The sequence below is a fragment of the Pieris brassicae genome, chromosome 5 (assembly GCF_905147105.1).
Source record: "Pieris brassicae chromosome 5, ilPieBrab1.1, whole genome shotgun sequence".
Taxonomy (NCBI): Eukaryota; Metazoa; Arthropoda; class Insecta; order Lepidoptera; family Pieridae; genus Pieris; species Pieris brassicae.
The window spans coordinates 10,973,649-10,986,957 of NC_059669.1; the positions used below are offsets into that span (position 1 = coordinate 10,973,649).

Below are 13,309 nucleotides of genomic sequence, written 5' to 3' on the forward strand. Positions count from 1 at the left end.
CCGAGACCTATAAAAATCAAGTACAGATCGACCTCTAGAGGTCATCAAGTAACATGCAAATAGAACGAGTTTTGTTTCACACAAGTTTCACATCCTCTGCCTTTTCACTTCTTATTAACGATGTTTTTCTTCATTAGAAATGTGCTGGGGACTATCTCAATTATCGCAGTCGTTCATAAAGTATGGTGTTATTGAAATAAAAAAAATATACTTCCTTGTAATAGGAAATTCAATGGCTAGATTGGGCGATATCTGTTATGTAGTGAGATTGTTTTATGATTGCTTTATTAAACTATTTGTATACTAGACTCGCTTTGAATCGATGCGCTAGTGGTCGCACTTAGTCCTTCTTGAACCTATTACAAATAACTTTATGTATTTTTGTGCTTCCGGTAAATTTTTAAAAGCCTCCAAGACACTATTTTTCCGGTGAAAAATTGTGTTATCGATCCTATGTTAGCGATAAGAATCAAATGCTTGTTTTAAAGACATTAAACTACGGACTGAAAGTAGCCCTAAACAATTTACGATTCTGTTTAAAAAACTGCTTCACTACCTTGATTATCTTGAAAACACACTTATATGTTCTTCTATATTCTTAACCAATACCAAAGTAATAATTAAAATTTAATAAAACAAATTTAAAAAGTTTGGTCCCTGTGGTAGTGTACCTTTAACGTTGGCAGAACTCGCATAATTGCGATACTTATTCGTTGAGCGAGGAAAGCTTTAATTAGCTGTGCACTTGAACCCCACGGCCCAAGAGTCTCTTCTCCAAAGGAAAAAAAATCGCAGTTGGAAGATAGACTCTAATAGTAGAGCCGTATATTATTTTCAGCCTGTTCTGCGCTCAGCTTTTTTGCTTGTCCAAGGGAGATGAGACGGGGCTAACGTGTCCACACAAGTAGCAGCCCGTCCCATCATCCAAGGGATCAACGACATCCCAACGGCCGCTTGTCATAGTCTCTAGTGATGCCTGTTGGCTCCAGAATGGCTAGAACATTGATCTAGGCAAAAAAGCGGCCTATGAATAGTCTACAATACGCCGCTCTCTAATAGAGATTAAAATATACTTATGCTACAAGACTTTAGATATTTATTTTTCTTATCATTAAATAGTAATGGTTTATTAATACCATTTTAACGACATAGATTTACTAATTAATTTTACTACGATACTTTATCATGCAATACGAGGGTCGCAGGTTCTCACGCGAGAGATCGTTTAATTTGTCGTTTAGCAATCATTTCAAAATATTGCATTTATCACACCATCAATTGAATTTACCTTTATGCGACTTCAACTGCGTAACGAGAACTAAATATATATTATATTTCTTAATACCATCAAAATTTTCGAACGAAGTTTCTTGCGACATTTTCTCTATAAAATCTGCTTTCCGTTGGTCTGTTTGGCTGTCTTAACTTATTAAACGGACGTTATATCATTGATATCCTTTTTGAGTACTATAGACTTATTATTTGGATAAATTATGAAATTACTATATAGGCAAAATTCTGAGACTTTTTCAGTTTAGTTTTTTGGTTCAATAAAATTATATATTAATATCTTCAAGATACAGACACCGACAATCTACAAAATTGAATATAGATATTGATAATTGACTGTCGACTGTAGGCAGTTTATACGTATGACACAATGTTAAAGCAAAGAATTTGTCGTTTTACTATGTTGTTACCATATAAATATTTCGTCAGATTTAATAACAGGAATGGTATAATTTAAATTGCGAGACAAACATATTCCGATTTAGGTCTGTCTTTTATGGCTAGCAACTTAAAACAATATTCGTAAGCATCAAAATCCTCTTTGGTATTAAAGTCTCCTCAAACACGGTTTTCAGAATCAATTTAACGAAATGGTTATCAAAAACTGTCAAAAATACCATTATTAAAACATTTTAAATCTACGAATGCAAGGACATCTGACAGGTACATAAAAGCTATATTTAAAGTCTAGATTACAGGGTTTGATATAGTGTGTGGAATTACACGAAATAAGAACTCGGAAAGCGCGCCCTACTGAGTTAGCCTCTAGGCAAAAACAGTGAAAGTAGCCGGTCAGGTGTTTCGCTTTCTTTCAACGTTATGTAATGTTTATGACAGATTTTAACAAGTCAACGGAACTCTTACATGTTCTAGAATTCTTTTAATTGCCCGCTCTATCTCACGTGATTATGTAAACTTTGTTCACAGTTTTTAATAATGGCGTTTAAGAAGTAATTGTTTTTATATAATAAATATAATTATCAAACATTTAATTAAGTAGCCAAGTTGCCGTTATTAAAGAAAATTAGACCTTTTTAGGTCTGGGCTCAGATTTCTGTGTTTGTTTGATGATTATTTATCAATCTAATAGGCAAGTAGGAAATCAGTCACGCCGCCGACTTGTTGTGTCTAAATTCGTTCCTCACGATGTTTTTCTTCAGTGTTAAATGCGCACATAGAAAGAAAGTCCATTGGTACTATTGGCACAGCCGGGGATCTTTTTTAGATACAATTATAAAACATAAATAAAATATAGGTTTCTTTGAGTTTGGATGTCAATGGACTTATATCTGTGTCAGTCTTTAAAAAAACTATTCAAGACAGACTATATTGTATATTTGGTTAGCATAACTAATTCACTTTTAAAGAAGTCACGAATTTACCCACAAGCATTCGACACAATGTTCTTACCTATAAAAGATCAGTGAAAGAGACGCGAAAATATCTCCCCACGCTACGAAACGTCACATAACACTATTGATAACAAGTTTGATTGCACATAATGTTGTAATTCAACTTTAGGTCTATACAGTGCGTGATTTATTAATTTGCTCCAATTTATTCCACGCCATTTCCTAATACCAATGTGAGAAAAACCAGAGCAAGTATCTAGGTTGTGTTTGGGAAAAATACTCTAGAATTGCTCATTGCTTTATCAACACCAGGCTAATAATTGTTAAGTGGAAGTATAAAATGTCTAGAATGATTATAATTATAATAATGAAATAGAGCAGTGTTGGCCTAGTGGCTTCAGCGTGCGACTCTTATCCCCGTGGTCGTGAGTTCGATCCCCGGCTGTGCACCAATGAATTTTCTTTCTTGTGTGCGCAATGTGTGCATTTAACATTAGCTTGAACGCTGAAGGAAAACATCGTGAGGAAACCGGCCTTAGACCCAAAAAGTCGACGGCGTGCGTCAGGCACAGAAGGCCTACTTGCCTATTAGTTTAACAAATGATCATGAAACAGATACAGAAATCTGACACCAAGACCTAGAAACGGTTGTAGCGCCATCGATTTTTTTTATAATAATCAAATATCTTGCATGATAAACGTAGACTTTTGCTGGATTTAGTTTCTATAAGTAACCATGATTGATATACAATATAAATATTCATAATTTTTTCCTTGCTAATTTTGAAGCTTTTATGTCCTAATATTATTGATATTTGTAAAGTCATATTTTCTTGATTATTTTAAGCATATATGTTGATTTATAAATAAATCAGATAGTTCTGTCTAATTGTCAGGCAATTTGAAAGGAATTTTGAACGCGACGCTTGTTAATTTAAAATTACACCTAAATTGACATTATAGTACCTCTATAGTATTTATGAAATTATTATTTGCACAATAACAATGCCTATACAATTTCTCATGCCAATAGTTTCTCATAAGTAAATACCGATGATCGTAATGAAACCGCGTCTTTCATTGAATTTTGTTTTTTATTTGATTTTAACGATTGTAATCTCTACGGTTGTTCTCATAATTATGTCATTAAACCTGTCGCCTAGCATATGTGCGTATTGCAATACGATGAAATAATAATAGCATTACTTTATTATATTACATTATTATTATTACCTATATATAATAATAATAGCATTTCCATGCCGATAGATATTTCAATTGTCTTTTAGGTGTGTCCCCTTTTTTAGCAGAGGCCTCCTCTAAATCCCGCCATTCCTGTCTGCATGTGCCACTCTCTGCCATATACCTACTGTTTCTTTAATTTGGTCTATACACCTTGGAGCCGTTCCAGTATTACGTAAGCACTTAAACGGCCCCCTTTTAATTCCTCTTTTTCTTCTCCTGTACCTATATAAAACACCTGTTTTATGAACGAAGGTTGAGGTTTTTGTTTGAGAGTGAGTGAATTTTTGGTTATGTATGAGATAAAACAATGGAAATATTTAAATAACATATATTCTATATTCGATATTCACTACAGTTAATACTAGCATTCGCTCAACCGTGATGTCGTATGAATAACAATAATGTCGGCTGTGTATCAATGGAGTTTTCTTCTTAGTCCGCTCATATGTCAGACACGGAAGGATTTTTACCTAAATAAAATGGATCAAGGAAACGAATGCAATTCATTAAAATGAAGCCAACACCCATATAGGCTTGTTGCGACTGGAGAGCTTGCTAGCTAGGACTGTGAAATGTGTGTTTAATCTTTATAGGTATTGTATGTCAGGAGTATCTGACACAACACAATTGACCAATATTCCAATAAAATATAATTCAAATTTACTATTCAGCTAATAATATTTGGAACACACGTGAGCCGTGTCAGCAGTTGGTCAATGTTCAAATGAAATCTTAACAGCGTCTATTTTTTTTTTCGATTCACAAATTTACGAATACTCGTACACACATCCGTCAAGTTATATCAAACTTTTATTACAATACAATTGGTAAACCCTTCCTGTTATTTATCGCATGAAGAGCCGAGAACAATCCTTTGTTTTGGTGAATGTTCAGGCCATTGTGAAAACATCTTCCTATACAAGGATGGTTTACAATGGAGAATGTATATTATCCGTTTACGTAACACATATAGTACACGGAAAAACTGAATTATATATATCTGTTTTTATTCAAATGGCTATTTCAAGGGCTAAATTTCTTGAATATTACGACGTATAAACCATGAATTCAGTAAATTAAACACTGAAATAGCTAATTATAAAATATAACTATATCCAAAATGATTTCTTTTGGCGTATTCGAAATGAGAAAATTATTTCAAGAGCCTTGTAGCGTTTTGCGCCTTTGGCCGTCCATGGGCGAGATGGGATCTCTTCACATTGGGTGTATCGTCCCCTACCTTAAAATCATTAATGTACGATAAAATATCGTATCACGTTTTGAATGTTAACAATATTCTAAACCTCATTTTGCTCTTTAGCCACAACTCCAAGACCAGTTTCGTCAGTATTACCATCACGTCGTCCATTCCGCGTGGCCAGCAGACGGCGGCCTTTCGGGCCAAGTTCAACCACTACCACTACCACCACGCAAGCTACCACTCAAATGTTAGAAAGTGAGGAGTCATTACAAGATCTTGGGGATACTGGTATGATCTGCTTTTATTTATTATAAAATAAAAATACTAACAAATATTGTACCCCGGGAAGCTGGCACTTTCTTGCAAAGGATTCTTCTTGTCAGCCACCATGACTAAGTGTGGATCCTTATATGACATTATTTTCGCCTTGGAAACAATGGTAATAAAAAGTATTTCGATATCCAGAGTATCCTGACTATTACATTATTTAATGTCAGAGTTTATACACAAAAGAATAGCTGATTCCTGTAGGATAAGTTTATATTAATTTACAAAACTACCTTAAATACTTGGTGTATACATAAAATATATATCTACATTGTTTACAGATGCGTTCGAAGATCCATCTCTTCAACCACGAAACACCAATAATGCCAATGTACAAAGACGGAGACCGCTCGTTCAACTTAAGAGTGACACAGTAAATCAAGGTAATTGATTTACAAAATAAATATACTTTATTATTAAATAATATCCATATGAAACATTAAACCTACCAACTCATATGGGATAATTACAGATCAAAATCCATCAGCTACCAACGATGACAAGAAAGAAAGGCAAAGCAAGAAGTACAGTGCAACCTTTAAACAAAATCAATTAGATGAGACTCTGAAAGGTCGGTCTAGTGGAGAGGACATCGAAGCCACTACTGAAGTGAGATTAGTTACTTCTGAAGGTTCGTCTTTATGTCATAAAAAATTATAGAATCCATAGAGATTATATTGTATGTTTGTTAGTCGAAAGCTTGTTTAATATTATGTCTTACTAAAAATATATTTTTTATTATAGATTATAGCGCAGAAACCGCCGTAGCTTTAGCAGCACATCAACTTATCGCCGCACCCGTTCCAGTAATTCAAGATTATGATGAAGAACCAAAAACCAGCAAGAGGCCTAAAACATCGCAAACGATTGTAGATTACAAATACACCAGTCCTTTTTACAACGAAGAATTTAAAACTCAAAACACAGAGGATTATTCACATACCCACTCTCCTCAAAGCTTTGAAACCTCTACACCTTACTTTAAAACTGACACCGCTTCAACCTACGATACTAGACTCCCATATACATCTACAGATGCTTTTACAAGAAGCCCTTATTCAACTATAGGTGAATCAACAGGAAGGTTTGATAAAACCACACAATTTGCGACAAACACTATACGACCAGGCGTTAGATTCACCATTCCCGATGGTTTTGAATCAACACCTTATACTAGAACAGAAGGAACGACTGTCAACTTATTCGATTCAACTGGAAGATATGACAGAACTCGATTTAACCCAATTGCTGATTCTACTCCATTTTCGCGAAATACGATTCGTCCATCCGGTGTATCACTTAATATTGGTACAGAAAACTCTGGAGAATCCACATCGCGATTTACCTACGACTTCTCATCGACAGTGGATTATGAAGCAAAATCTAGACCAATATCGACAGTTAATCCAGTAGAAACAACTAGATTTAATACTGCGGCAGATTATGAGCCAAGGGTAACAAGACCACGATTGCCAACTAACCCGACAGCTTCTAGCATTTCTGAGTATCCGTCGACGAGGAAATTTTCGCGACCAGCTGGTTTTTCACCAAGTTTACTGAATGTTGGTCTCGAAGCTTCGACCTTAAGGTTAGGACCGTCTACAGCTAGATACTTGGGGTCTAGCGGTAAGATTCCGGTCTCAGGTTCAGAAGGTGCTAGTCAGGAGCCCTCGTACTTTACGAGAGAATACCTTTTGGAGTCGCCAGTGACTAAGGCCTATGATGGTGTGTATATAATTATTAGATAAAAAATATATTTAACACAGCTTACATATAAATTTTTAGTTCATTTCTAGAATGTTCTTATTTTAACAAAGCTATTATGTATCTAAATACGTTATGTAGGGATGTTGGGTCTCTCTGCATCTTATACTACATTTACCATGGAGAGTGTTCAGAAGAGTTGTTTGGACTACTACTTCCAGCTGAGTTTCATCATCGGATGTCAAGACAGAATACAAAATATCATCTGTATCCTCACGACGTCCTTCGTTCCACAACTGATCGTTTCTTAAGGCAGGTTTTGCCGCCCAACATCACTATTTGGAACCAGCTACGCTTCGAAGTGTTTCCAAACTCGACTTAGGGTCCCTCAAGAAAAGCGCGTACCAATTTTTAAAAGCCTGGGAACGCACTTGCAAGTCTCCTGGAAATGTGAATGTCCATGGGCAGCGTTATCACTTAACATCAGATGAGGTTCCTGCCGAACTGTTACGTTAAAAAAAGCAATTTCTTCCCTATATCAATTAAACATTCCAATACTTTCTTATTAAGTTGTTCCCTCATTCTTGTTTGACGTCTGAGTGTATATTATGTATATATTTTCTGTTGCAGATGAGTATCAATACCTATCTCCCATAACCACACCACAAACAACAACACCTAAAAAATCGCCACCACGAAGAAAAACAATCTATAGAAGAATATCAACTACACTAAAAACTCCAGTCGCGGAAACGCCTAAACCAAGATCGACTAGAAAGCCGTTCGAAAAAATTCCCGAGAAGGAAATTGAGTCCGAAAAAGAGATAGTGAAACCATCAGGGCCGAAGAAATTAGAATTTGATTACTACGATGATGATCAGGAGAAGATAGGAGTTAAATATGAAAAGGAAACCAAAGTTATTTTAGATGGAAAAGGTTAATAACGTGAATTTTAGTTCTTATTTAAATTCCTTTTAATTTGAGTTTTGATCACCAAAATATTTTTTATTTCCACTATAAAAATATATTCATCCTTCATACCATTTCACATATATAAACCCGAATGGTACCTTCATAGTGTAGGAGTAGTAGTAGTAGTGGGAGTATTGTCACCATAAAGTTGAAATAAGGAATTTATTTATGTTGTTCTCGCGTCAACAAAATACGATATTAATATATATTTTGTTTCTTCAGGTAACATAGAATGTCTGGATATCGGAAACTTCCCACATCCCTCATCTTGTAAGAAGTTTATATCGTGTGCACGAATACGTGGTGGGTCAGTGCTGGGATGGGAATACATTTGCCCCAAAGGGCTTTCCTTTGATCCTGTTGGAGGCATTTGTAACTGGTCTGCAGGTTTGGGATGTCAGGAGAAAGATCTTTAATCAAATTGATAGGTTTCTTTAAAAATCTTGTAAAAGTTAATTGCCGTAGACATAAAGAATAGCAAAATCTATCAGTAATTTTGTATTAACAACAAGATTATGCATTATATCATTACCTGAGAGAATAATACAATAATATTCTTTATGCCTAAGGTTCTAATGAAAATGGGCCTGATTTCACGATCCAATAGAAAGTTGTTTAACGTCAAAATTCGCGGATATAAGATTTTTTTTTCTATACTCTTTGGGTTTTTGTTAGAAATCAGGCAGGTCACGTGATATGTAAATATTATTTTCCACCCAAGTGAAATTGGTCTCAAGTATACTCGTTGTTATTAAAATGTACATTTATAATGTATAACTAGTTTGATATATGTGACGTCATTGACTGATAAAGTTATCTGTGACAATATTTACAACGATTTTCATGTACGTCATCCTATTTACAAAATATTTAGTAAAGTTTAATACTCAAATGTTTCCTAATTATATACTGTTTTTCATACTATCACTGCCATTTTGTATTTTTATATAAGCACTATATATGCGTAGCGTATCAAAATTAAAGAAATATTGAAAACATTTCAGTGTGCCTTAACTATTATATAATAAATATAGATTTAAGATATTTTTAGTTAGACAAATAAATTTTTTTTTTAAATTTTTATTCTTCTTACACCTTGTTTTACGAAATATTTAGAGATAAAGAAATATACGTAAATTGCTGCTTTAAGGATTTCATCCCTTTGTGATTGTTGCCTCTATTCCAAATAGCACACAAGAACTAGTCAAGTGTCTTCCCCTTAATTAGGGAATTCAATCCGGATCTCGTACCATTCTTCGACATCAATCATCCCGAAGCGAAACATGACAGGATCTCATAGTATTAACGAAATTAAGTGTCAGTAGTATCAGAATATTTATCACATGAATGAACAAGTGTATCTCAGCGTCGAATAAATGCAACCATAGCGTTACAATTTAGTATCCTTGTAATTAAAAGATGACTTGGAACAGTTCAATGGCGACGAAATTTTCCATTTGCCTAGTAATTATATTGTGAGACACCGCTTGAAAAACCTTCACGTCTGATGATGAGATTAACACCGCAAAAGAAACCGAGGATAAATTGTGTTTTTCAATCAAATCAGGATTAGAATTTGCGTGCTATAAAAATTAACACGACGTCTTAAAATGAATTAGAAGAGAATCTGAGAGCATCTAAAATACTTCAAGTGTTTCTGCGAAATAAGATATATTAGACTCACTCATAAAAAAAGAGACGAATAAATGAGTAGGGAAACAAGGAGCTTCTTTTTCAGCTTTTAATTTCGCTCATAATAGCGCTGTTGTAGCGACATAGCGACTGAAAAAAGATGCAACTTATGAGACATCACTCTAGATACTCTTTGCTCCTAAAAAGGTATTTCCTAAATAGCTAGGATCGGAAGAAAGAAATAATTCTGGAAAAAAAATTTAGATACCTTGTATTAAAATACCTAATGAATATGTTTCGCCATTTATTATAATTAGGAAGTTATAATAAATATGAGTTACGATACTTATTTTTAGCAGCCTTCCTTGTGTTTGGTGTCAGTTGTTTGATTTAGTACATTTGGTTAGTTTTAAATGACTTATAAGTCTTCTTATCTTATAAGACTTATCAGGCTAAATCGTAATGTTAAATAGTGCCTTTATGTACAGGTTATTTAAAAAAACGTAACAGACATAAAATATTGGCCATCAGTCTATGAAGTCTGTCAGATACATCGCCATACCGGGTATTGAAAATGGCAATTTACGCGAGAGAGCGCACATATGCAATATCTTTATCTCTGATGCGCTCAAGGGAGTCACAAGGTATTTAAACACGCCAATATACTAATTGAATTCTTAAGAAAAAAAAATATAAATATGTTTCTATCTCATGGATGGGATAATGCCCCATGCCATGATCTGCAGACGAAAATTCAAATCCACTGAGTGCTCTTGTATATTTTACTATTAAATATCAGGAATAAAAAGTCGAGTTCCATAAAATCTTTATTACAACGTTCTTTTACTAATATTGACATAACCGATGCCTACGCATGTTAATTTAACTTTTTGCGAGACAACCGTTTCTTCGTCGGAATCTTCGTCTTCACGCAACACTTCCAGTTTGAACATAACACCGAAGAATTCTTTTAGGTGTTGGAGAAATTTGATCGTGTATTCTGATAAAGGTCCTACCTGAAAAAAAAATTGTATAATGCGAGTTTATAAATATACTCCAGGAAATACCAATCAACTATTATAAATAGTGAATAAAAAATAGTTGTCAAAACTTCTTTCAGCATTAAAATTTCTAGCTGTGCAACACTAAGACTCACTCAGAAGTCAGTGCCTAAGTCTGAAAACTAATTCTTTTTCTAGCGACATCTCATACATCTTTAGTAACTGGGCCGGAAAAGATAAATATTTTTTAAAGTGAATAACCTCACACCTAAAAAGACAAGAACCAACATTTTATATTGTACAAATAACTCTATTGTATAAATATTACAAATTCGAACAACCTGTTAGATACATAAAGGGAAATTAAATAAGTGGTCTAACATTTAATAATGTACAAGATGTTATTGTCATATATTAACTTGAACTTACCACACATACACTGACATCTTTTTGACCCAAAGCCATCCACAGAGCGAGGATCCATTGAAAAAACGAGTCCACTGCGCCACCACGGTGTATTTCGTCTAAAAGCCTCATGCCACATTCCCGTCCAAGGTCTTCAGGCAGTGTGCTATCACCGCTGCCGGCTTCTACTGATTTCTATACACAAATCAAAATTCATTTATTCAAGTAGGTTTACAAAGATATTGTTAGTAACTGCAACACTTATGCCACTATAACAAAAAAGAAATACTAACAGCTTCAGTACAGTAGAATGTTTTGTCATTGGTTTCGGCAACTAGACTGACTCCAAACCCTGGACTTTTCCCGGCATTGGAACCTCGACATTGATCTGTGTTTATGTACACATCTGGTAGAAAGTTAAGCATTACCTGTAATCAAATTACCTTAATTAAATATATCTTGATTAAGACAAATCATACAACACTAGTTAGCAATCATATAAATATTTGTAAGCTTAAATTGGGCAAAAATAATTTACATCAAAACTAATTTGGACCAAATAAACCAAAGAGAACTTTGATATTGGTTATAATCAAAAAGATCAAATTGTTATTATTACCCCTTTAGCTGCATCAACAACTCTATTAGCCATGGTTGGTGATACTCTAAGTGCATATACAACTCCCCTTATTCTCTTCACTAATCCCCACTTGGACCATTGTAGTGGCCGTAAATGTCTTCTAACGGGACATTTGAATACTATTTCCCCACCGCCTAAAGGTGGTGCACCTAAGAACATAAGACACATAATGATTTGTAGTAGATACTACAAAAATAACAACATGTATTTATATAGATCTACAAAAAAGTTAGTTGACAAAACATTCATTCATATTTGTTATGTTTTAAAATCGGTATAATGAGTTTGAAAAAATCATACACTGATTTTATATCTGAATCTAAATAAAGAAATCTACAATAGGGAAATGGTGTAATTAGGACAAGTAACCCTTATTTCTTTATAAGGCATACTAACAAAGTACACTTTAAAAACTCAGAGCTAAATCAATAACATATTACAAAATTAGAAATAAAAACAGACCATAAAATAAAGTATCTATTTAAAATTACCTAATATTAAATTAAAAGTATTTGGCAATAAATTTCACAGGTTTCCAACCTATTTTTTATAACATGAGAAATTCATTAAACTCACCTCGTCTTATTACTTTCAATTCTAAACCATCATCAACTAGTATAAATTTCAGTAAGATAGGTAATGCTGCAGCTTTCACTTTATCAACAGAAACATCTAAATCATGATGCGTAACTCCTTGAAGAACAGCATTTAAAGGCTCTTTACAAAATGGGCCCAGGGCTAACAAAACTTCCAGGTAGTAACCTATAAAAAAAGGTAAAAATTAAACTCTTATAAAAACAACATAATTATATTGGAGAATGGAATATATACTTGGGTGTTATGCTTAAGAAAAGAATTACCAATCTAAGCAAAAAAAAACTACAAATACTAATCAGCTACTTACAGCTAAAAGCTAAATTGTTGGTCCCTTATCAACCTATGTATTATTTTAGGACCCCAACCTGATCAATATGTGACAACATTCCATCAGCAACTATTACCATATTATCTTCGAATTTTTTTTATAAACATCCTAATTCGAGACTGGTTTCTTGACTTAATGACTAATAATAAAACTAACCTATTCCTCTCTGAGGGCAACAACTGTGGGTAACCTGTCCACCTATCAGTATACCAGGTTGATAATACAATGATGTTCCAGTCTCACTCAACTCCACTCGAGTACCGTTTGTTATTTTATCCAGTAGTCGTATTAAATTAACTTCGTACTCTCTGAGACCTGGGTCATCTTGCGTACTTCTTATTTCTTCTATTTTTACAGGACGTCCACTGAGAGTAGATAGTAATAGCCGTTGACGAAAAAAATTACTTCCTTTGTAAACAAGAACATCATTTTGAATTATGGCCGGCATAGTTAACTTTTTGTAAAGCGACTATAATATTTTAAGTTAATTTCTAGTCACATGTATTATTAAATTCAAAATTCAAAACAAAACACATGTTGTACTGTAATTTATGACATTCGAAAGTCAAATGTCAAATAAATGTCAAGGAGTTATAGGTCAGACGAATGATGAGT

At 34.0% G+C, this 13,309-nt stretch overlaps 2 protein-coding genes across 3 annotated transcripts in view; one reads left to right on the forward strand and one right to left on the reverse strand.

The window, feature by feature from the left end:
* Positions 1–9,089, forward strand: part of LOC123710178 (mucin-5AC) — a 73,094-nt gene extending 64,005 nt beyond the window's left edge. For both annotated transcript variants that reach the window (XM_045661932.1, XM_045661933.1), the window contains exons 21-26: positions 5,209–5,376; positions 5,697–5,798; positions 5,888–6,046; positions 6,160–7,140; positions 7,750–8,055; positions 8,314–9,089. In XM_045661932.1, coding sequence (XP_045517888.1) covers positions 5,209–5,376; positions 5,697–5,798; positions 5,888–6,046; positions 6,160–7,140; positions 7,750–8,055; positions 8,314–8,507 — 1,910 coding nt within the window. In that variant the 3' untranslated portion in view covers positions 8,508–9,089. The remainder of the gene's footprint in view (positions 1–5,208; positions 5,377–5,696; positions 5,799–5,887; positions 6,047–6,159; positions 7,141–7,749; positions 8,056–8,313) is intronic.
* Positions 9,090–10,537: 1,448 nt separating this feature from the next.
* LOC123710418 (probable RNA 3'-terminal phosphate cyclase-like protein) lies at positions 10,538–13,242 on the reverse strand. Its single transcript, XM_045662286.1, has 6 exons — positions 12,851–13,242; positions 12,346–12,531; positions 11,749–11,918; positions 11,423–11,557; positions 11,154–11,324; positions 10,538–10,739 (listed from the first exon to the last, which is right to left on the reverse strand). The coding sequence occupies exons 1-6, from the start codon at positions 13,140–13,142 to the stop codon at positions 10,554–10,556; spliced, it is 1,140 nt and encodes a 379-aa protein (XP_045518242.1). The 5' UTR covers positions 13,143–13,242; the 3' UTR covers positions 10,538–10,553.
* Positions 13,243–13,309: the final 67 nt, after the last annotated feature.

Coding starts and splice junctions, on each gene's coding strand:
- LOC123710418 (XM_045662286.1), bottom strand. CDS start 13,142: ATGCCGGCCATAATTCAAAATGATGTTCTTGTTTACAAAGGAAGTAAT. Junction 12,532..12,850: donor TTGCCCTCAGAGAGGAATAG/GTTAGTTTTATT, acceptor CTTTTTTTATAG/GTTACTACCTGGAAGTTTTG. Junction 10,740..11,153: donor AAGATGTCAGTGTATGTGTG/GTAAGTTCAAGT, acceptor TTTTTTTTTCAG/GTAGGACCTTTATCAGAATA.